Below are 24,956 nucleotides of genomic sequence, written 5' to 3' on the forward strand. Positions count from 1 at the left end.
CACCCGGGGCAAGGCAAGTAATTTGCGCCCCCTAACCCGCGAGATTTTAGCACTCGAGTCTCTTCCACTAGATTAGTTAATCTTAGTTGCCTCGGACCCGCTTCCTGATTGGCCAGGAGGAGGATCCTTGTGACAATAGTGAATTTTCATTCGCTATTGTCACACAATGGGTGGGTTCGGGGGCGCACTGCTCTGCGCCCCGGGTCCACCCTTTTTTGAAGCCTATTAGAGCCTCTGGCTCTAATCAGGTGATAAAAAAAAACCCACTCTGTGACAGCGCCAGGCTGCTGACACACTCGCTGCTAAACTGACTGAGCAGTGAGGAGAGGCGGCATAGGCGGGGCTTGGCTTGCAACGCCACCCCACCCTACACCAATGGACAGGTGAGGCACAGTCCAGTCCCGCCCTGACCCACCATTTTCAGCCATAGGGCGGCCGCGCTGGACATCTCCCAGCCTAAAGATGGAGGCAGCCGCAGACAGTGTGTGAACTGTGTATGTCAGAGTCAGACAGACAGAGTGACACTGCAGATGTGCCCCCCCAGATGTTGCACCCGGTGCGGCTGGCCCCCCCTGCACCCCCCACGCTACGCCACTGGATGTCTCCATATGCCTTGGACACTTACCTGACAATGCGTTTTGGGCTTTTCCATTAATTTGGAGGCCATCTGGATTTGGTAAGCAGCCACTCTCCCTCTGTTTTAGTGTCGTGATTGCACTTATTAAGGTTTGGAGAGGAACATTCTTTCACGCATGCTGGGATTTGTGGTGCTTAACTTGACGGACTTTGTTCGTTTTTTTTACCACGTTTACATTTCTGCACAATTTTTTTTTGGACACTTCACTGAACTTTTATATATGAATTTTGCACAATATGATCATGATTAACTGTTTTCTACGTACACTTATAAATTTTTCACATGAACGTTTGCAGTTTTTAATCATGTGTTATCAATTTATCATTTATTAGCTCTGCACTTTATCCATTTATTCCTGTCCATGTTGCAGGTGGCAGACAGAGCTACAATAGAATAAATACCTCCTTTATGGAGAAACAAACAGCTTTTAAAATTTGACAAAAAGTCCAACCCTTCCCAATCCATTAAAAAAGGATGCAGTTGGGCTTTAAATGAGTACAGCCAAAGCTCGTGTGGCTTTACTTCTCCTGTGGATCACAGGAGTAAAGTTCTGTACTCCTGTGACCCATTTTCAGCAGACAGCAGGCTGAAGCCAGTTGATGTCACATAGCTGGTCCAGGCTTAGGAAAGATGGTGATCATATGAACGTGTATCGCCCACATGCCTGGACCAGCACCCAGCTCAACCTCTCTGCAAGCTGCTGAGAGCCTGAGCCAGTCGCTCCCACCCCCTCCACAGAACAGTGCTCCAGTGAGAGTCACCAGCTCTCTGCTCACAGAACGTCACATAGCTGGTCAAGGTTGGGTCAAGATTGCGACAATTTGGTCAAGATCCGCTCACATGCCTGGACCAGCACCCGGCTAAGCCTCTTAGTGAGCCGTTGAGAGCCTGAGCCAGACACTCACACACCCTCCACAGAACAATGCCCCAGTGGGTGTCACCAGCTCTCTGCTCACAGAGCTCACAAAAAGTCACAGAGCTGTCCCAGGCTGGGGCAAGTTTGCAACAATTTGGTCAAGATCCGCTCACATGCCTGGACCAGCACCCAGCTAAGCCTTTTTGTGAGTTGTTGAGAGCCTGAGCCGGCTGCTCCCACCCCCTCCAGAGAACAGTGCTCCAGTGAGTGTCACCAGCTCTCTGCTCACAGAGCTCACAGAACATCACATAGCTGGCCCAGACTGGGGCAAGTTTGCAACAATTTGGTCAAGATCCGCTCACATTCCTGGACCAGCACCCGGGTAAGCCTTTTAGTGAGCTGTTGAGGGCCTGAGACGGCTGCTCCTGCCCCCGCCACAGCCCAGCACTCCAGTGAGCAAGGGGGAAGAGTAGAGAGCCGGTGACTGACAGTCATTACTCTCTGCTCATTAACCTCTGAGAACTGAGCAATCAGCAGTCTTTGATCGCTCGGTTCTCAGTCTTAGAACCAGCAGGGGACCGATGCAGCATCCACCTAGGTAAGTATAATTCTTGGGGGGGGCACTCAAATTCTATTTTAATCGGCCACTAAAGGTTTGATGAAGTTTTATTCTTCTGTTTATTTAGTTTCTCAATATATCCTGGTTATAAAAGCCTTCTAAGGGCCAAGTTTATGGGTATTTGTTTGCGTATTTTAGATTGAATTACATTTTTTATGTTTTTTCCCATATTCTATAGACATTTGTTACATTTAGAAAGTTTAGCAGTTGATACATTTTTAGGATTAGATTGTTATTGTAACAGTAACAAAGCACATTACTTGTGATACAAGCCCCTCCCTCTTCCTCTGCACACCCCAGTGAGCTTTCTTTCATCTGTTCAGTTTTGTTCTCGGTATTTCAGATGTTACTTCCCCATTTTTAGAAGTAGACAACTAATTGACAATTAAAGAGGAAACATTGACACCCAATTCAGCTTTTAAAAATAGACCTTAAAGTGGAACTCTGGGTAAAGCAAAACAGACATAGGATGGTCTGTCAGTAGCATTAACCCCTTCATGCCTAAGCCTTTTTCTGACATTTGTTGCTTACAAGTTAAAATCAGTATTTTTTTGCTAGAAATATACTTAAAACCCCCAAACATTATAATTTTTTTTTTTTTTAGCAGAGATGCTAGAGAATAAAATGGCAATCAATCCATAATTTGATGTCACACCTTATTTGCGCTCTTTCAAATGCAATTATTTTTGGAAGAAATACACTTTCATAAATGAAAAAAAAAAAAAAAAAACAGTAAAGTTAGCCCGATTGTTTTGTATAATGCGAAAGATGATGTTACGCCGGGTAAATAGATACCAAACATGTCACGCTTTAAAATTGCGCACACTTGTGGAATGGCGACAAACTACGGTACTTAAAAATATCCATAGGCGATGCTAAAAAAAATTTAACCGTTACGTGTTTGGATTTACAGAGGAGGTCTTGTGCTAGAATTATTTCTCTCACTCAATGATCGCAGCGATACCTCACATGTGTGATTTAACCACTTCCCATGAATCTACATACCCGGCATCTCCCCAGTACTGTTCTTTAGAGCCGGCGGTCAGCTTTCAGAAGATAACAGCCGATGTGGCTCGGGAGCCGCTCGGCCGTTATTCCAGCGAGTGGGAGGGGACGTCCCCCCCCTCCTCCCGCCGCCTTGCCGCTCTGCCTGGGTCTCCCATCCCACCGGAAGACCCAAGAAACCAGCCGCTGGTTGGAATCCTGTATATCGAGTCTCGATGTATCGATGTAGTAACCCAGAAGCGGCATCATGACGTCACTTCCGGTTTACTTGGCGGCTAACGGTGTCGAATTAAAAAAAAAACTATCAGTATCTCTGCATTTTGAATACTTTGAAATGCAGTGGAGGGGTTTGAGGTCTTTTAGACCCCCAATCCCTCCATAAAGAGTACCTGTCACTGCCTATTACTGTCACATTCCCCCGATCCCTCCATAAAGAGTACCTGTCACTCCTATTACTGTCACATTCCTCCGATCCCTCCATAAAGAGTACCTGTCACTCCTATTACTGTCACATTCCCCCGATCCCTCCATAAAGAGTACCTGTCACTCCTATTACTGTCACATTCCCCCCGATCCCTCCATAAAGAGTACCTGTCACTCCTATTACTGTCACATTCCCCCCGATCCCTCCATAAAGAGTACCTGTCACTGCCTATCACTGTCACATTCCCCCGATCCCTCCATAAAGAGTACCTGTCACTCCTATTACTGTCACATTCCCCCCGATCCCTCCATAAAGAGTACCTGTCACTCCTATTACTGTCACATTCCCCCCGATCCCTCCATAAAGAGTACCTGTCACTGCCTATCACTGTCACATTCCCCCGATCCCTCCATAAAGAGTACCTGTCACTGCTATTACTGTCACATTCCTCCCGATCCCTCCATAAAGAGTACCTGTCACTGCCTATCACTGTCACATTCCCCCGATCCCTCCATAAAGAGTACCTGTCACTGCCTATTACTGTCACATTCCCCCGATCCCTCCATAAAGAGTACCTGTCACTCCTATTACTGTCACATTCCCCCCGATCCCTCCATAAAGAGTACCTGTCACTCCTATTACTGTCACATTCCCCCCGATCCCTCCATAAAGAGTACCTGTCACTGCCTATCACTGTCACATTCCCCCGATCCCTCCATAAAGAGTACCTGTCACTGCCTATTACTGTCACATTCCCCCGATCCCTCCATAAAGAGTACCTGTCACTCCTATTACTGTCACATTCCCCCCGATCCCTCCATAAAGAGTACCTGTCACTCCTATTACTGTCACATTCCCCCCGATCCCTCCATAAAGAGTACCTGTCACTGCCTATCACTGTCACATTCCCCCCCCCCCGATCCCTCCATAAAGAGTACCTGTCACTGCTATTACTGTCACATCCCCCCCCCCCCCCCCTGATCCCTGCATAAAGAGTACCTGTCACTGCCTATCACTGTCACATTCCCCCGATCCCTCCATAAAGAGTACCTGTCACTCCTATTACTGTCACATTCCTCCCGATCCCTCCATAAAGAGTACCTGTCACTCCTATTACTGTCACATTCCCCCCAATCCCTCCATAAAGAGTACCTGTCACTGCCTATCACTGTCACATTCCCCCGATCCCTCCATAAAGAGTACCTGTCACTCCTATTACTGTCACATTCCCCCCGATCCCTCCATAAAGAGTACCTGTCACTGCCTATCACTGTCACATTCCCCCGATCCCTCCATAAAGAGTACCTGTCACTCCTATTACTGTCACATTCCCCCCAATCCCTCCATAAAGAGTACCTGTCACTGCCTATCACTGTCACATTCCCCCGATCCCTCCATAAAGAGTACCTGTCACTGCCTATTACTGTCACATTCCCCCCCCCCCGATCCCTCCATAAAGAGTACCTGTCACTGCTATTACTGTCACATTACCCCCGATCCCTCCATAAAGAGTACCTGTCACTCCTATTACTGTCACATTTTCCCCGATCCCTCCATAAAGAGTACCTGTCACTGCCTATTACTGTCACATTCCCCCGATCCCTCCATAAAGAGTACCTGTCACTCCTATTACTGTCACATTCCCCCCGATCCCTCCATAAAGAGTACCTGTCACTCCTATTACTGTCACATTCCCCCCGATCCCTCCATAAAGAGTACCTGTCACTGCCTATCACTGTCACATTCCCCCCCCCGATCCCTCCATAAAGAGTACCTGTCACTGCTATTACTGTCACATCCCCCCCCCCCCCCCCTGATCCCTGCATAAAGAGTACCTGTCACTGCCTATCACTGTCACATTCCCCCGATCCCTCCATAAAGAGTACCTGTCACTCCTATTACTGTCACATTCCTCCCGATCCCTCCATAAAGAGTACCTGTCACTCCTATTACTGTCACATTCCCCCCAATCCCTCCATAAAGAGTACCTGTCACTGCCTATCACTGTCACATTCCCCCGATCCCTCCATAAAGAGTACCTGTCACTCCTATTACTGTCACATTCCCCCCGATCCCTCCATAAAGAGTACCTGTCACTGCCTATCACTGTCACATTCCCCCGATCCCTCCATAAAGAGTACCTGTCACTCCTATTACTGTCACATTCCCCCCAATCCCTCCATAAAGAGTACCTGTCACTGCCTATCACTGTCACATTCCCCCGATCCCTCCATAAAGAGTACCTGTCACTGCCTATTACTGTCACATTCCCCCCCCCCCCCCCGATCCCTCCATAAAGAGTACCTGTCACTGCTATTACTGTCACATTACCCCCGATCCCTCCATAAAGAGTACCTGTCACTCCTATTACTGTCACATTTTCCCCGATCCCTCCATAAAAAGTACCTGTCACTGCCTATTACTGTCACATTCCCCCAATCCCTCCATAAAGAGTACCTGTCACTGCCTATTACTGTCACATTCCCCCCAATCCCTCCATAAAGAGTACCTGTCACTGCCTATTACTGTCACATTCCCCCCAATCCCTCCATAAAGAGTACCTGTCACTCCTATTACTGTCACATTCCCCCCGATCCCTCCATAAAGAGTACCTGTCACTGCCTATCACTGTCACATTCCCCCGATCCCTCCATAAAGAGTACCTGTCACTGCCTATCACTGTCACATTCCCCCCGATCCCTCCATAAAGAGTACCTGTCACTGCATATTACTGTCACAAGGGATGGTTGCAATAAAAGTGATCAGATTTATTTATTTTTTTAACCACTTAAGCCCCGGAAGATTTTACCCCCTTACTGACCAGGGCTTATTTTGCGATTCGGCACTGCGTGATATTAACGGATAATTTTGCGGTCGTGCGACGCTGTACCCAAATAAAATTGACGTCTTTTTTTCCCACAAACAGAGCTTTCTTTTGGTGGTATTTGATCACCTGTGCGATTATTTGATCATGCGCTATAAACAAAAAAAGAGCGACAATTTTGCAAAAATAACAATATTTTTCACATTTTTTTATATGAAATTCCCCCCCAAAAAAAAAGTAAAAATCAAAATTTTTTTAACATTTTCAGCCAATTTGTTTCATGCTACATATGTTTGGTAAAAAAAAATCACAAAAAGCGTATTTTGATTGGTTTGCGCAAAAGTTATTGTGTTTACTAACTAAGGGAAAGATTTTTGTAATTTTCATTGTTTTTTTTTTTAACAAGTAATGGCGGCGATCTGCAATTTTTTTTTGCGGGACTGCGACATTGCGGCGGACAGATCGGTCCCTTGACTGACATTTTTGACACTTTTGGGGGTACCAGTGACATTACTGCAGTAATCAGTGCTATACATATGCACTGTTACTGTAAAAATGACACTGGCAGGGAAGGGGTTAACTTTATTTGAGAAGGAGGGGTTAAGTGTGTCCCTAGGGGCGTGATTCTTACTGTGATTGGATGTGGCTTGTGATGTAACAGCACAGATCAATGGTCCTACATAGTAGAACCGTATGATCTGTGCTGTTACACAGGGAAGAATGACAGGCGGCTTTGTTTACATTAGCCGCCTGCCTTTCTCCCGCTGTAACGGACAATCGCAAGTGCCCGGCGGACATCGGGTCCACCGGGCACACGCGCAGGGGGGTCCGTGAACGAGCGGGGGCGGTGCGCGCTCGTTCCCTAGAGCCTCACAGGCTAGCGACGTAGACTACGTCACTTTGCCTGTGAGGGGCTGACTGCCGACGTAAATCATCTTTAGACAGTTGGCAAGTGGTTAAATGCTAAAAATAAAAAATTAAATACAATAAATAGGAAAAAATAAATAAATGAAAGTGCCCCTGTTGCCGAGAAAGAAAACGCATACGTAAAACACACCTGCAAATGAAAACGATGTTCAAACCGCATATGTGAGGTATCGCCAGAATCACCAGAGCAAGAGCAATACTTCTAAAAAAAGACCTCCTCTGTAAGGCCCCTTTCATACTTGCCGCTCCATCCGCAGACTCCGTTTTTCTCAGCGGGGGATCGATCCGCCGATCCCCCACTGAGCAGGCGGATGACAGCTCTGTCTCCGCGCTGTGTGTGGAGACAGAGCTGTCTTTTCCCAGCCAGTGGACATGCCGGCTGGTCGTTTAGGCCTCCCGGTGGGACGGTAGACCCGGGCAAGCCGCGGAATGCGGCAGGAGGAGGGGAGGGGGGGTGTCAGCGGGAGCAGGGGGCTGTCCCCTCCCACTCCTTGTAATAACAACTGTGCGGCTGCTGAGCCACATTGGTTGTCATTACAAGAAACCTGACCGTTCGCTCTACAATAAACAACGGTACTGAGTTGATGCCTCTAGCTGCAGGCATCAACCCGGTACAACCCCTTGAAGCCGAGACCGCATATTTGCATTTTTCTAGCCTGAAGAGATTAAGAAATAATAAAAAAGTTTGTTTTATCATCTGTTGATCCTGCTAGTAGATCACTCAATTTCCCACTTCCTTTTAAAAGGTTGACAACGCTATAACCCAATGGATAGTATAGTCTTAGATGGGCATGTACTTCTAGATGGACTTTTAGGCCCCTTTCACACTTTTACCGCTCCAACGTTGCACTGACTTTGGAGTGCAACTTTGATGCAACTTTGACTCAACTTTGGATGGGTGCAACTTGGATACGACTTTGGCTTCAACCAGTTTTAGTGAATAACTGTTGCACACAAGTTGCATTGTATAACATTCAGGTACGACTTTCATGCAACTTCTGAGGGTTAACATCGAAGTCTATGGCCCGCAAGTTGCATGAAAGTCGGACCAAAGTAGTACATGAACTACTTTGAAGTTGCTGCAACTTTAAGTTGCGCATATATGAATGGGTAGCATTGGAAAACATGGGGAACGACATTTCGTGCAACTCTGATGTCCAAAGTTGCATCACAAGTTGCACAAGTGTGAAAGGGGCCTAATGAGAAATGAAAGTGGAACATTAATAAATAGATAGGAGGGTATATTACATGTACTTGTTTTATGCTATTTTTCTAAATTTCTTCAGTGTCATCCTGGTTTCTGGCCTAGGCAAATGAAGTCTTACATCCCAGGAATCTTCAGGAGAGGAGGAGGGGCTTTCTCTGCTAAGCACACCCTCCTGCCAGCATGACTGAGCTAAGGGCAGATGGATTCCAGGAAGTAAATGCTACATGAATCATTTGCCCTTATTCAAGATGGCCATGGCTAAAAATGCTAAGGGGGTGTTTTTCAAAGTGATTTCTCAGCAAAATACAACATGGAGACATGGATTGATGGGGGAGTTTGCTTTGAACATTAAAAATGAATTAAATAGCTTTTTTTGGTTTGTGGAGATCAGAAGCAGTGTAGTTCCGCTTTAAGCTCAACCGCCAGCACCCAGGGATTTTGCTATGACATGCAAGTATGCACAGGAACCTTCCATCCATCCAGCTGCTTTCTTTTAGGTTTGGTATCTTCATTTTACCCGTATTGATTGGCCAATGTAACTCCTGGACATACAGTTTATTTACAGTAATCGGTTCCTGCTCTATTTTTAGAAGTAATATTCATATAAAACCTCTGGTCACCGGTTCTCTTCTAAAACACTCAGCACAGTAAACTGACTACGGACTTTAGCGATTTCAGGCCGCTGATCGCTTTCCAGATCAGTCAGTCTGGAATGAAAGATAATGCTACTGGTGCTACTCACTTAGGTGGGTACATACTTACTAGGGATTGACTGATTATCGGCAAAGCCGATATATCTAGGGCCGATGTGCACTTTCCCCGATATATCAGAGTCGGCCCTGGAGGTTACTTATATTGTCGTGACGTCATGGCGTATGTTGCGCCACACGCCTCCGCGCACTGGGACAGCTTCTGCCTTCTTAGGCCGTCTCCCTCAGCCTTGTCTGGAGTCGGGGAGTCTTGGGACAGTGCACACAGTGTGTTTAACACAGCTGCTACATACATACACCCACCCACAGCTGCCCGGTGCCAGCCAGCCACCCACACACCTACAGGCCTGTACCAGCCAGCCACCCAACACATAGGGTGCCAGCCAGCCAGCCACCGACACACCCACAGGCCTGTACCAGCCAGCCACAGGCCCTGCCTGTACCAGCCAGCCACCCACCGCATAGGGTGCCAGCCAGCCACCCACACACCCACAGGCCTGTACCAGCGAGCCAGCCACAGGCCCTGCCTGTACCAGCTAGCCAGCCACAGGCCCTGGGCCTGTACCAGTCAGCCACCCACCACATAGGGTGCCAGCCAGCCACCTACCACAGGGTGCCAGCCAGCCACCAAAGGGTGCCAGCTAGCCACCCATCAAAGGTTTCAGTAACAGATTTGTTTTGAAAATTGTATTTATTTTGCAAAACTTTAAATGTTCAAAATATCAGCCCTTATCGGCCGATACCGATATGCTATGGCCAAAATATCTGTATCGGCGAAGAAAAAACGATATCGGTCGATCCCTAATACTTACCCATTTTCAATGTCATTTGCTATTTGTGTTCGTGAAATTTGAAACTGACTATATACATGATTGTAAATAATATTGTCTTTCCCTATATAGAAGTACTATGTGGGGTCCAACGCCCTGAGGAAGCGACAAGCGAAACGCGTTGGCACTGGAGGACCCCATTATCATAGTACTGTCTACCCTTTTGTAAACCCACATGCCATTTTAATGGGGGTTTTATCTGGCTATATTATATACAGCAATAGTGTGCCATACTCTATGTTTCAATACATTTTGTTAATTTTATTATACAACTGTGTACGCTTCTCCCACTGGCCTATACCATCCGATTCTTTTTTGTGGGGGTTCTCTGCATTTTCTTTTCTGATTATACATTACAGAAGATAGCCATTATGTTATAGTGTTAGTTTAATCAGTTTGGAATGAATTGTACGCTTGGTATGACTGGCAGATTGACTGAGGAGCACCTGTAAACTTTAGTCTGTGATTATTTAAAATTCTTCAAATGAGTTGTAAATTAATTACTTATCTATTTATGTTTGAAGGTGGAGAAATCATCATGTGCTTTTGCTGGGTTCCTTCAAAGTAAGTCTCTGCGTATGTAGTAGAGGAGGAATTGCAACTTAATTGTGTGTGAAATAGTTCATTATAGGTTCAGCTACTGAGCTCTGTAAACAGGATTTTTTTTTTTTTTTTGCAAAAGAGCAGCTTAGAATATACAGAAAGATGTATGAAAAGAGCCCTGAGCACTAGGGATGATCGAACGGTTCGGGTCGACCATCGGTTCGACCCGAACATTGGCTGTTCGAGGTTCGGCCGAATTCCGAACTTTTTGCTGAAAAAGTTCGGAATTCGGCAACCAGAACCGACCAAAATGCAATGCAACAGGAACTGGGCTTTAAAAGCCCGTGATTGGACCAGAACCATCAGTAAAAGCCAATTGAGGGGGCAGGAGAATGCTAGGAATGTGATTGGAGTGACTAGGGGATCCAGAGGCCAATCATTAGTGAATACGCCCCCCAGTATATAAGATAGCCCCGCCAAATCTCTACCATTTTAATACAGGGCTGTGGAAGAGAGTGGAAGCAGTTCTGTTACTTCTGCTTCAAAAGAGTCATTTAGCAATTATTAGTGTGAGGAAAGGGATATCTAGTGTAGTTAGGGTACTATTTTCCACTATAGTTAGATTCAAAAATCTAGTTTCTGTAGGGAAAGTGTTAAGTGCCAGGGTGACCGTAGTGTACTGTAGTGTAGGGTGAACTGACTCTGACTGCTATGGCAGGGTGACAAAAACCTTCCATGTCAGGATGACCGCTATAGACAAAAGATTGTTTCTCTTAGAAGACTTATAGAACCGGATAGTGGCTTCGCCCCTGTCACCCTGCTTTTTGTTGCAGGCGTTTATAGGGCTTTTTTGAGGACATGTTTGGAGTCAGGCATGACATCTAAACTTCTGTGTAGGGGTATATACACACACACACATGTCTGTATATATACACATACACATATATAGGTGTGAAAGTAGCAGAAACCTATGCTTGCGCTAATGAAATAATTAACACCCATATGGCTTCTCTGCTATAACACCTATATGTGTGTATGTGTATAAATACATATAAGTATGTGTGTATATATACCCCTACACAGAAGTACAGATGTTATGCCTGCCTCCAAAGACGCCCAAAAAATGCCCAAAAAAATGCCAGCTACAAAAACGCCCAGGTGTGTTTTTGCAGCACGCGTTTTTTTGGGCATTTTTTATATATTATGTCAGGAAGTTTACACATCCAGATATAAATATACTGACTTAATTAATTATTTTTGAGGTTTTTACTCTAAGTACATCTTTTAAGCATATTAAATTGCATGAAAGGATGGACTACAGAAAAATAAATAAAAATTAATTGAACAATAATTAATTCATTGACATTCACGTATATCAGTATGATTAATCACATGACATAAACATGACTAACTTAACCACTTCTGGACCGCCTGCCGCATATATACTGCAGCAAGGCGCCCCCAGCTGAGCAAAATCATGTACCTGTACGTGATTTCGTGCATGAGATCTGGGGCGCATGCGCGCTCTGCCGGCAACCAACTCCTGCTCTCATTGGACACAGCAGGAGCCAATCAGCCTCTGGCCACCCGCAGTTGTTCTCAGGAGAGGCAGAATGCCAGTCCTCTGTGAGGAAGGAAAATGGAGATCTTGTGTTTCTGCTAAGCAGAAACACGGATCTCTGTTTTCCTCCAGTCACAGCATTCCTGCCACAGTTAGAAAGCACTCCCTAGGAGCACACTTAACCCTTTGATCGCCCCTGATGTTAACCCCTTCCCTGCCAGTGTAATTCACACAGTGACTGCATTTTAGGATTAGCACTGATCACTGTATTGGTGTCACTGGTCCCCAAAAAGTGTCACGGGTAGTGTCAGATTTGTCCGCCGCAATGTCGGAGTCCCGCTAAAAATCGCTGATCACCGTCATTATTAATAAATTGTTTGTGGATTATGCCTACTACCCGTTGTAAGATAGGTATATTTTTGTTTATGTATTTCTTATATTTCAATAAAAACATATTAACCAAAAAATAAAAAAAAACAATAAAAAAAAACAAAAAAAATCCATAAATCTATCCCATAGTTTTTAGACACTATAACTTTTGCGCAAACCAATAAATATACTATAATTGGGATTTTTTTTATAACAAAAATATGTAGCAGAATACATATTGGCCTAAATTGATTTTTTTACATTTTGGATATGTTTTTGACCATAAAGTAAAAAATATATATATTTTTTTCAAAACTGTTTTTTTATTTTTTTATTTTATTTATAGCCCAATAAATAAAAACCGCAAAGGTGATCAAATACCACCAAAAGAAAGCTCTATTTGTGGGGGAAAAAAGGACTCAATTTATTTGGGTACAGCGTCGCAGGACCGCGCAATTGTCAGTTAAAGTAACGCAGTGCCGTATCGCAAAAAATGGGCTGGTCATTAGGGGGTAAAACCTTCAGGGGCTGAAATGGTTAATATCTTGAAACTAAAACAAAAATTAGTATGGCTAAATGTATACAGTATAAAAAACAAAATATATCTGCGCTTGGGTGTACGATCAAGCCAACAACCTTGATCGTACACCCACAATACAAAATTTAATACAATGGGTGCGGCGCCAACTAACTGAGAAAAGTCCTGATAAAACACTATACATAAAATCCACACATTGAAGAGGGAAAACATGTTAAAGGAGATCCCTGCACCAACTGTTGTAAACAAAGTGCACACGTCACCACTGTGGAAAGAGGAGCAAGAGTGGAAAAGAGTGAAAAAGAGTGGAAAGAGGGGCAATCCTGCTTTTAGACCCTTGTAGACCCTCAGAGGTCAATAATTGCATATATAAAGCCAGGACTCGATGGATCAGCGGCTAGGCCAGGTACACACTACTTCCTCCACTGCAGTTCCTAGGACCAGGTATACTCCGCACATACAGCAATGTGAGCTTCCTTTCCAGAAGCAATTTATGGGACCATATGCCTTTTACCTCCTTGGCTGCCATTTTTACCAATGTCTTCTCAGTACTTCCTCCCCAAGGAAGGAGGAAGGAAGGAAGGAGGAAGGAAGTACTGAGGAGACATTGGTGGAAAAAGCAGCTGAGGAGGTACTGTTGTTTACAACAGTTGGTGCGGGTATCTCCTTCAGGGGCTGACTGGCAACTTTCGGCCCAGGGGGCAATTACAAATCAGAGGCCCATGGTGCAGCAACCCTCCTCCCACTCCCCCTCTTCCTGGCCTCCTCCTGACCCCCATTCTAGGCTGAAGCTCCAATCCAGGTACTCTCTACTCACTAGCCGAACTCTGTGCTGGCCGGTGGAGGAAAGTCTCTTGTGGGGCATGGAACCAGCCTCTGCTCAGACACAGTTTACGCTATTCATGCTGGGGGGGGGGGGCTGCACTCTGTCCTTGTCTTCATCTCACACTAAGCAGGTCAGCGGTGGGGAATTTTTACTTCTCTTCACCAGGCATCTAATAGGCATGTCTGTGGCAGAAGCGGTGCAGCCTTTTTACGGGGCCGCCCCCTGCCCCGTAGCCCAATCCTCCCCTGATCTCCTTTAACATCTTTGCCATCTTCAATGTGTGGACGTTCTGTATAGTGTTTTATCAGGACTTTTCTCAGTTAGTTGGTGCTGCACCCTTTGTTTTATAAATATATACAGTATGCCTAGGAATTTGGAGAAATTGGATCATTTACTTTCCTTTCATAGGTATCACAACCATTGTACAAAGTACTAACAATTGAATTCAACTAGCAGACAACCAGGTCCGCACTATCAGACCGCCCCCTCAAATTCTTCTGCAGCAGAAAAACAGGGGTTGAGTCTATGCTACAGGCTGTGTAAATACAGCTTAGATTTGATTACCTAATCCCTAGGGGGTTTATTTACTGTGAATAAGACTATAAGGTCAATTAATCTATCACACGAGTTACACAGTTAGCTATTGTCATGGACATGCAATAGTGTCTGGCAGCTTACCTTCTCCTCCATGTCTCCATTAGAGGCCCAACTCTCTTTCTGGCTGCCTTTTATTGTCTCTCCTCCCTGTTTGGCTCCACCCCAGGCCATTCCAGGAAGTCTATATTAACCAGTGCACTGCAGGTCTGCTTTGCTGTTCAACAGTGTTTGTTAGCTGGTGTTCCCGTCTGCCGTGTGCTACGTCTACCTTTCTGTGTACCGATTTTGGCTCATCTCTGACTACTCCTGTTTGCCTGTGACCCTGACCTTTGGCCTGTCTCTTGGTTACCCTCGTCTGCCTGTTCCCCCGACTTCGGCTTACCCATCACTATCCCTTGTGTCCTGAGTGGCTGCTTCCCCTCTCTCCCTACGGAGCGTAACCTGGGGGACCCCAGGGGCCACGACCTGGGTCCAGTTGCAGCGAAGTCCATCCTCACCATTAGAGGCTCTGGTGAACACATGCTGGGCCTTAGACTCCGCGCCCTGGGGAATCTTGGGCTCACGTTTCCTGTCCATCCGCAGCAGTCAGCTATTGGGTTCACTACCTTGCGGTGCACCCCTGTTCCCAACAGGGTGCAGTTGTCACCTGGCCACAGGTGACCTGACAGCTACATTCAGCAGTAAGAGAGACGTTTTTTAATTATTAAATTATACTTTACCTCTAAGTTGGTCTGTGTTGGGTTTGGAACCACACCCAGGGCAAGCTGCTTTTGGGATGACCTGGAAAGGATACGCATTCTGATGTTATTTTGTGAAAGTGAGATCAGTAGAGGGGTGATGATGAGGATGATTAGTAGAGACAGATGATGATCGGTAGATCGGTAGAGGACCAGGTTGATCAGAAGTGAACAAGTTCCCATTTTCTCTTTTCTCTTCCCATTCCCTTATCTAAGGACTAGCCTAGAGGTTGAATTCTAAAATATTTACTCACACCTGATTGGGAAGCTATCTTACTGGTTAACTAGGTGTTTAAACAAACAGATGTGCATATCTCCTCAGGTGTCAGTCTAGACAGAAAAGTTAAACACATAAGCAGAGCTTGTAAAATTGTATAGAAAAAGGCTCATAGGGCAGTAGTCCAAACTCAAGTTTATTGGTACAAAACACTCCCCTACCCCTTCTCTATACACTCACACTGTATCAAATTAAAAAGCACAAAAAGATATACATGAACTGGCAGAGACAGATGAATGCTGTACTGTCGGGATCTCATCGTCCCTCGCTTTGCCAGCGTTCGGAGGATCTCGGAAAACATCCGTAGCAGCCGTTCAACGTCTGTGTTGCCGGGGTGACCGCGTTGAAGTCATTCTGATGATGAAACGCGTCAACGCATGAGCACGTGGTCACCCCGAAAACACAGACGTTGAACGGCTGCTACGGATGTTTCCGAGATCCTCCGAACGCTGACGAAGCGAGGGGCAGTGAGATCCTTACGGTACAGCTTTCATCTGTCTCTGCCAGTTCATGTATATCTTTTTGCGCTTTTTAATTTGATATAGTGTGAGTGTATAGAGAAGGGGTAGGGGGATGTTTTGTACTGATAAACTTGAGTTTGGACTACTCCCCTATGAGCCTTTTTCTCTTATATGCTCCTATATGTTCTTGGTGGAAGTGTATGCGGCCATTGTTTTAGGTGTATGCCTAAAAGCCGGATTTTGCAAACATCCTCCTTCTTGGAAAGGTGTGGGTCTACATCCTGGGCAGAGATCCATCTAGAGCAAAGATATCCTTTAAAGGCATATATAATTATAATTCCGGTGAGTGAGCACTACCTAAGGGGATCCCGAGGTGTGGTGAAAGTTTCTTTTTTTCCTACTTCACTCCGTGGAGATTGGCCATCCCAACTTTGGACTTGTGTGGACGTACCAGTGTATATAACTAATTTTGGTCTATACAATTTTACCAGCGCTGCTTATGTTTTTAACTTTTCTGTCTAGACTGACACCTGAGTAGATATGCACATCTGTTTGTTTTGACTATTGATTTATTAAGGCAGCAGCTATATTTTAATACTTTGTTTTAATTTATTAAATATGCATATGTATTAGAGATTGAATATTTAGATACATTCGCTCTATACGACTACCTGAGCGCAGGGTGATTGAGATATATTTGGTATACGCCTATTATCCTCAGTCCTGTTTTGATTAACTAGGTGTTTACTTAGTCAGTGGTTCCACCTGTCCACTAGATGTCGCTCAATGAATAGGAATCTCTAAATTAGGTATTTTGGGAATAAAATTGCATTGCATACTAGCACATTATGAAATACTTACCTTAGAACGAAACTCTCCAGCAGTGAGCTGTCAAGGCTAACAGGGCTTCCATCTTCCCCGGTCTTTTTTCTAGGATCACAGGGTCCGGATGTAGCATCCGATGACATCACTCCCGTGCATTGTGCGCGTGCGCCCACGGCTGCCACGCGGTGCTCTTAAGGTCCAGGATGGTATGCCAGACCTTCAGAGCGCATGTGCCAGTGACATCACCGGCTGTACTGTATCTAGTGTTAATATCTCCTAGGCAGTGCACGTTTAGAAGATATTCACTGTACCTACAGGTAAGCCTTATTATAGGTTTACCCGCAAATACAGGTTCAAAAAATTACCACTTTAATATACTGGAGAGTATCTTTTTCACTAATACTAATGTAATGTACTGTATTATTATCTAGTGATAGTTCTCTTTTTTGGTTTCCATCATAGTTCATCCAAAGCCGGCGATCAGCAGCGCTCTCATCATTGCGGGGACCATATCTGCTGTCATTTTACTCCTCATCCTTCTACTCATAGTGATCCTATGGAGGAGATGCCTTCCACGGTTTGAGTCTGTCTCCGGAATTAATGTGATTGTAAAGTCTTGTGTTTTTTTTTTTTTTTTAAATAACAAACATGTTATACTTCCCTCCTCTGTGCAGTTGGTTTTGCACAGGGCAACCCGGATCCTCCTCTTCTCTGGAGCCTCTATGCTGCTCCTGGTCCCTCCCCCCTGTTGGGTGCCCCCACAGCAAGCAGCTTGCTATGGGGACACCCAAGCCAAGCTGCAACTCTATGTGTCCATTCAGACACGGAGCTGCAATTCCGCCCCGCCCCCTCTCTCCCCTGATTGGCTAACTGACTTTGATTGACAGCAGCGGGAGCCAAATGGCACCGCTGCTGTGTCTCAGCCAACCAGAAGGGAGAGTCCCAGACGGCCGAGAGACTCATGATCATAACTGGATAGAGAGGAGGCTCAGGTAAGTATTAGGGGGGGGGGGGGCTGCTACACACAGAAGGCTTTTTATATTAATGCATAGAGTGCACCTTCTGCTTTTACAACTTCTTTAACCTCTTGCCGACCAACCGCCATAGTTTTACTGCGGCAGGTCGGCTCTATTACGCAAAACGACGTACCTGTATGTCCTATCGTGTAACGGACAGTGGGGGCGTGTGCCGATTGGCCAGAGGGGGAGCCAATCAGCAGGTCCAGCAGACGTGATGCCCGCCAATCACCCGCGATCACTGCCCATAGAGACAGAACGGCAGTCTGCCTATGTAAACAAGGCAGACCACCGTTCTGTCACAGATGAACACAGGGATCTTGTGTTCATACTATTTAGGAACACGGATCTCTGTGTTCATCTATTGAGTCCCTCCCCCACACAGTTAGAAAGTACTCCCTAGGAGCACACCTAACGCTTTGCTCACCCCTGGTGTTAACCCCTTTCCTGCCAGTGTCATTAGTACAGTAACAGTGCATATTTTTAGCACTGATCCCTGTATTGGTGTCACCGATTCCCTCAAAAGTGTCAGTTAGGTGACCGATCTGTCCGCCGCAATGTCGCAGTCCCGCTACAAATCGCTGATCGCCGCTATTACTAGTAAAAAAATAAATAAAAATGACATAAATCTTTCCCCTAGTTTGTAGACACGATAACTTTTGCGCAAACCAATCAACATACACTTATTGGGATTTTTTTTTTACCAAAAATATGTAACAGAATACAAATTGGCCTAAAATTATGAAAAAATTTGATTTTTTTTTTTTTCATTTTTTTTATTGGCTGTGTTTTATGGCAGAAAGTAAAAAAATATATATATATTTTTTTAGAATTTTCGCTCTTTTTTTTGTTTATTGCGCAAAAAATAAAAACCGCAGAGGTGATCAAATACCTCCAAAAAAAATCTCTATTTGTAGGAAAAAAAAGGACATACGTTTTATTTGGGTACAGCATCGCACGATCTGCGCAATTGTCAGTTAAAGTGACACAGGCCTAATTGGCCTAAAATTGTGAAAAAATTAGATTTTTTACATTTTTTTTATTGGGAATGTTATTTAGCAGAATGTGAAAAATATTGGGTTTTTTCAAAATTGTCTGTCTTTTTTTGTTTATCGCCCAAAAAATAAAAATTGCAGAGGTGATCAAATGCCACCAAAAGAAAGCTCTATTTGTGGGGAAAAAAAGGACATCCATTTTATTTGGGTACAGCGTCGCATGACTGCGCAATTGTCAGTTAAAGTAACGCAGTGCTGTATTGCAACAAATGGCCTGGTCATTAAGGGGGTAAATCCTTCCAGTCCGAAATTGGTTAACAAGGGGGCCCCCACCAGATCCTGTCCCCTCCCTTTGTGAATGATAATTTTTTTTTGTCCCCAAAGGGTCTGGTATGGATGGGGGGTCCATGTCGGTTTTTTCAGTGCTTTAAGTGGCCAAAAAGAGGTGCCGGTACTCTATTATAGCCTATAAATTTTGTCGCCCCCCCACCCCACATCAGGGTCCCCACAGAGCATCCCCCCCTGGCCTGGCCTGGCCTGGGACTCCGGAGCAGGGGGACTCACTGGTGGTGACTGGTCTGGCTCTGGAGTGGGAAATATTCTTTGGGGGGGGGGGGGGCAATTGAGGGCGTAGATGTCCAAAATGAGCGTACTGGTACGCTTAGGCGCACGGAGAGGTGGCGGTATGCTAAAGAGCCATATTTGGAAGTGGCGGTACTCAGTACCAGTGCATACCGGCCCACTTAAAGCACTGGGTTTTTTACTATTTTTCTACTGAAAAATGTATTTATTTTTTTTTTATTCAGCTGTCAGCGGGGAAGCCCATAGATAGATGGTGACTCATCGGTTGTTGAGTTAAAAAACAGCTTTTACTGCGCCCTGATTGGGAAAGCTTTGCCCAATCAGGGCACAGAATGCCGCGCACAGTGCATTGCAGGGCGTTCGGCAGGGGGAAAACCAGCCAAACACCCTGCAAACTCATGTGTTCCCCAAATAGGATGAACAGCCAATGTTCGGCTTGGACTAATGTTCGGGCCGAACCGTTCCTCCAACATTACACGAGGAGCTGGAATCAGGTGCCAGAGATGGCGTCCACCATTGTTCTAACTTTTTATAGATTTCAAAAATAGCGATATCATCTGATTTGAAGAAGTACTGAAAATAGTCATATGCATGGGAAGGGCTCCGGTTCTATCACTAGAAGTCTTGGTGTGACCCTACAGTGTAAAGATAAATATATCTTTTTTTTTCTGCCACAGCAAATCAAGTCGTTCATCGAACATCCCATTAAAGGCTCAGGCTGTATTAGGTGAGTTACAAATAGTTATATTTTTGGGAAAATATCTGGGTTGGAGGATACAGGGGGTCCAAATATCAAAATGTTACTTTAATTGCATATCTGTTTCAAGAGAAGCACTGGGAGGTTGGAAGCAGGCCAGGGGGTACAGGGGAGTACAGGTGAGTACTACCACTGGAAGCAGGCATTGAGGGGATGGATAAGTACAGTTGAGTACTGCCACTAGAAGCAAGCATAGAGGGTACAGGTGAGTACAGTTGAGAAATGCCACTGGAAGCAGGCATTGAGGGTACAGATAAGTACAGTTGCGTACTGCCACTGGAAGCAAGCATAGAGGGTACAGGTGAATACTGGCACTGGAAGCAGGGATTGAGGATACGGATGAATACAGGTGAGTACTGCCAATGGAAATAGGCATTGAGGGTACAGCTGAGTACATGTGAGAAATGCAACTGGAAGCAGGCATTAAGAGTACAGATAAGTACAGTTGAGTACTGACACTAGAAGCAAGCATAGAGGGTACAGGTGAGTACAGGTTAGTGCTGACAGTGGAAGCATTCATGGAGGGTACAGATGAGTACAGGTGAATACTGCCACTAGAAGCAGGCATAGAGGGTACAGGTAAGTACAGGTTAGTACTGCCACTGGAAGCAGGGATTGATGGTACAGATGAATACAGGTGAGTACTGCCACTGGAAACAGGCATTGAGGTTACAGATGAGTACATGTGAGAGCTGCCACTGGAAGCAGGCATTGTGGGTAAAGATGTGTACAGTTAAGTACTGGCACTGGAAGCAGGCATTGTATGTACAGGTGAGTACTGCCACTGGAAGCAGGCATGGTGAGTACAGATGATTACATGTGAGAACTGTCATTGGAAGCAGGCATTGTGTGTACAGATGAGTATAGGTGAGTACTGCCTCTGGAAGCAGGCATTGTGGGTACAGATGATTACATGTGAGAACTGCCACTGGAAGCAGGCATTGTGGGTACAGATGAGTATTCTGGAAGCAGGCATTGTGGGTACAGATGAGTATTCTGGAAGCAGGCATTGTGGGTACAGATGAGTACATGTGAGAACTGCCACTGGAAGCAGGCATTGTAGGTACAGGTGGGTACTGCCACTGGAAGCAACATTGTAGGTACAGGTGAGTGCTGCCACTGGAAGCAGGCATTGTGGGTACGGATGAGTACATGTGAGAACTGTCACTGGAAGCAGGCATTGAGGGAACAGATGAGTATAGGTGAGTACTGCCTCTGGAAGCAGGCATGGTGAGTACAGATGAGCACCCGAGAGACTGAAGCATAGCAACGTATTGCTTGAAAGCCAAACAATGCACCATTTCACAACTAAAGCATAGCTAATCAGGAGAACTGTCTCCCGGTTGGCTGCCACGGTGAGCAGAAGAGATTTCCCTTGATGGGTCATGGCACCTGTGATCCAGAAGAAATTCTAGAAGTGGTGGTGGACACATCCCAGCGAGGAGACCCAGCACTGAATCCCAGGAAAGATGAGTGGGACGGCAGCAGAAAGAAACAATATGAAGAGAATCTCCAAATACCCAACAATCCATTTTAATACCTTGATATCATCAAGGAGTATTTTATACTAATGTACACTCCCAATTGCATCATCACTATATTTCATGTGTCTCTTTTTGATAATTAGATTTAGTTTCTGAGGTTTTTGAAGATTTGCTTTTGGATATTTGTAGACATTTTCATAAAGCTGCTTCTTTCCAAAAGGATACTTTTTGTTTTGTTTTTTTAGACGAGTCACTATAAGAGCCGGTTCACACTACCAGGACCAGAAAGTCGCCCCGTGACTTGAAGAGACTTGGAAGAGACTTGGAAGAGTCTTGTGCACTACTTTGAAGAGACAGGCGACTTTGTCTGTGGGGAATGCCTGGCTAATCTCTTTCTTCTTCCTGGAAAGTCTGATAACAAGTCGCTTCAATTAAGATAAGGAGGCGACTCCCATTGAAGTATATGGGACAGTCGGATCACAGGTCGCCTCAAAGTAGTACAGGACCCTTTTCTGAAGTCGGAGCAACTTCAGTAGTGCCAATTAAGACGGCACTGATTGATTAACATTGCTTTTGTTATGTCAAGCGACCTGGGGCTACACAAGTCGCCTCACAAGTCGTGCTAGTGTGAATGGGCTCTTATTCTAAACCCCCCAATATCTCTAATTATTTGATATCTTACCTAATAGTTATCCACATACAGTAAATATAAGTGAGACTTTCATCAATAAGTCATGTTTTGTGATGATGCTTATAAAGATTGGAAATATAAAATCTTGAATCTGGCACACTTTGTGGATTATTCTATCATGTTAGATTTGGTGAATAGCCGTCTATCCAGAAGATAACTATTTCTTGAATACCCTTCTAGGTAAGAAGAGAGACATCCCTGTAGATAAATTCCTGGAAGTTGTGAAAAACTTCCGGAAGAAGGAATTATTGGACCATGATGACGATGAGGAAGAGAATGCAAACATTTCCCCGGTTGGACGATACCTGGAATACCAGGTAGGACACAGTATGGTTTGGCATTCAAACATAGCCCAAGACTTGTCAGGTATTCAACTGATTGGAGTCTTCCATACAAAGACAAGGCAATGACAGGATGAGTTCCTCCAAGAATTGGAAACTCTGTTGCCCACATAAAATGTCCCCATTATTCTGGAAATCCTCTTTGTGACTATGTGCAGATTTTCAAAGAATAAAAAATTACTTTTAGAATTAGTTGAACATGTTAATGCTTGTATGAGATTTTAGTGGTTGGGTTTATATTTACTTTACATGATTCCAATATCTCTATATAGGATCTTCCCGGAGGGTTCATGGGCCTTTGTACTGTTGGTCAGGCTGAAGAGAACCAAGCTAAGAATCGCTATAAAAAGGTCTTACCATGTAAGTACAAGATCTCCGATAACGTACTCTACATCAATGTTTCTCAACCTTTTCCAGTCATGACACCCTTTAAATGTATGCAAAATCTCAAGGCACCCCAGTCTGAAAGGTAAAAAATGTAAATGTCTTATCAATGGGAAACCTACATTTGGAACGATGTGGGCAACCATCTAGATGAAATTAACAGCAGCCCCCCTTTACATCAGAGGCCCCCATCCTTTAGAGGCCCCTCTTCATGTTGGAGGCCCCATCCTGTTAGATGTCCTCTTTCACATCAGAGGCCCCCATCCTTTAGAGACCCCATCCTGTTAGAGGTCCCCTTTCACATCAGTGGCCCCCTTCATGTCAGAGACCCCTATCCTCCCAGGATCCTCCATCACATCAAAGCTCTCTTCATTCATCAAAAGCCCCCCCCCCCATCCCCACAGCGCCCCCCCCATCACAGATCCCCCCCATTACATCAGAATCTTCCCATCACCATGGATTTCCCCCATCATAGAGTTATCTCAGCCATCTCTGATCCAGGAAAAACTAGATCTTGTGCCTGTGGCACCGCAGGGGAACCAAAATTGCACCCTATGGCACCCCTGGTTGGGAAACACTGCTCTATATATCAGGGATGTGTTTTGCTTGGTCAAGAAAGCTTAGACCTCTGTAGTGCATTAATGTACTTTACTGAACAGAAACAAATTGCCCATATAACTGTAGGATGCACAATTCATAGCATGCAAAGTATTCCATAATATGCCTACAACATGCACAAGCCAATTATCCTTTCTAGCAAATAAGTATGTACAATATGTATGCCAAAAGTATACTAAACTGCTACCTAACTTGGGCCGTTCATTGATGGAATCTTCTCATGGCTCCTTGCTCACTTAGCACAAAACAGCTGTGTTCTTCTTTGTCTGCAGAACCATGTCTTGCCGATTTGTCTTCTAGAACCACTCTCCTTTGTCTGACCACATGACCTATTCCTCTCCCCCTGTTACCTGCTACATCATATCCTGTAAGAAGCTTCCCAAACTAGCCCTACGGGTTCATTAGCATATCAATAAGAGAGGCTTAGCTTCTAAAACAGCACATGATCCTAAAATCTAACAATTAATAGATATCTATGCTATAAAATCCCCCAAAAATATCTATTGTATACAATGTAACTTTATGCATTGACAAATCTCCATACAACCATCCCAGCTCCCCTTTACGGCCGCTTCATTAGGGGCATGGGGCACCGTCCCCCTATTCCATGTGCCTGGTCCCTAAACTACATTCAGGGCTCCGGACACATGGATTTCAATGGGGGTTTTCTTTTTTGAAGCACATGATTAGAGCCTGAGGTTTTAATTGGCTTCAAAAAAGGGTGGGCTCGGGGTGCAGAGCACTGCGCCCTGAGCCCACCCAGTTGTGTGACATTAGCGAATTAATTAACGCTAATGTCTTTCTGCTTCTCCTCCCGGCCAATCAGGAAGCTGATAGGAGACCCGATTGGCCAGTGAGTCTTTAGGACTCCCAGCCAATCGGGTCTCAGGACCCACTTGTTTGGCTGGGAGAAGAAGCAATGGCCCAGACTCTTACCTCGGCAAGCTGGAGTGAGGAGTAGCAGGTGGAGGGGCAGCAACAGCCTCCTTAAGACTCCAGGAGCCCTACTTTAGATACAGGACCACCTCATCACCAGCCTCCTAAGGTGATGCCGCCGATTGCCGCCTTCCCCTCTGTCTCCTGCGGGGGAGTGGCGGTAGTGCAAGAGTGAGGGGGCCAGGTTTGTTTGCCACCCCCAAAAAATATTGAGCATTAGCCGCCACTGATATACAGTATGTGTCTGTAGGGTTGTGACCATAGACTGGCAGTGAGATAATGCAAGCAGTGAAGTACAATTACTGTGCTCCGATACTAAGAAACAGAAACTGTGTGAGCGGGGCTTAAGGCACCCTAAAGGGTAACTCTAGAGTCTTCA

At 45.2% G+C, this 24,956-nt stretch overlaps 2 protein-coding genes across 2 annotated transcripts in view; both read left to right on the forward strand.

Annotated features, from left to right (window-relative positions):
* LOC309550555 (receptor-type tyrosine-protein phosphatase kappa-like) overlaps positions 1–24,956 on the forward strand; it is a 408,935-nt gene that overhangs the window by 165,510 nt on the left and 218,469 nt on the right. The gene's annotated exons all lie outside the window — the stretch shown is intronic.
* LOC309562012 (receptor-type tyrosine-protein phosphatase alpha-like) overlaps positions 17,333–24,956 on the forward strand; it is a 57,895-nt gene continuing 50,271 nt past the window's right edge. Inside the window, exons 1-4 of the mRNA XM_082266110.1 lie at positions 17,333–17,350; positions 20,044–20,093; positions 22,479–22,615; positions 22,912–22,999. Of these exons, the coding sequence (XP_082122236.1) occupies positions 22,930–22,999 (70 nt within the window). The 5' untranslated portion in view covers positions 17,333–17,350; positions 20,044–20,093; positions 22,479–22,615; positions 22,912–22,929. The remainder of the gene's footprint in view (positions 17,351–20,043; positions 20,094–22,478; positions 22,616–22,911; positions 23,000–24,956) is intronic.

This window comes from Pelophylax lessonae (assembly GCF_965119305.1).
Source record: "Pelophylax lessonae genome assembly, chromosome: 1".
In the NCBI taxonomy this organism is placed as follows: Eukaryota; Metazoa; Chordata; class Amphibia; order Anura; family Ranidae; genus Pelophylax; species Pelophylax lessonae.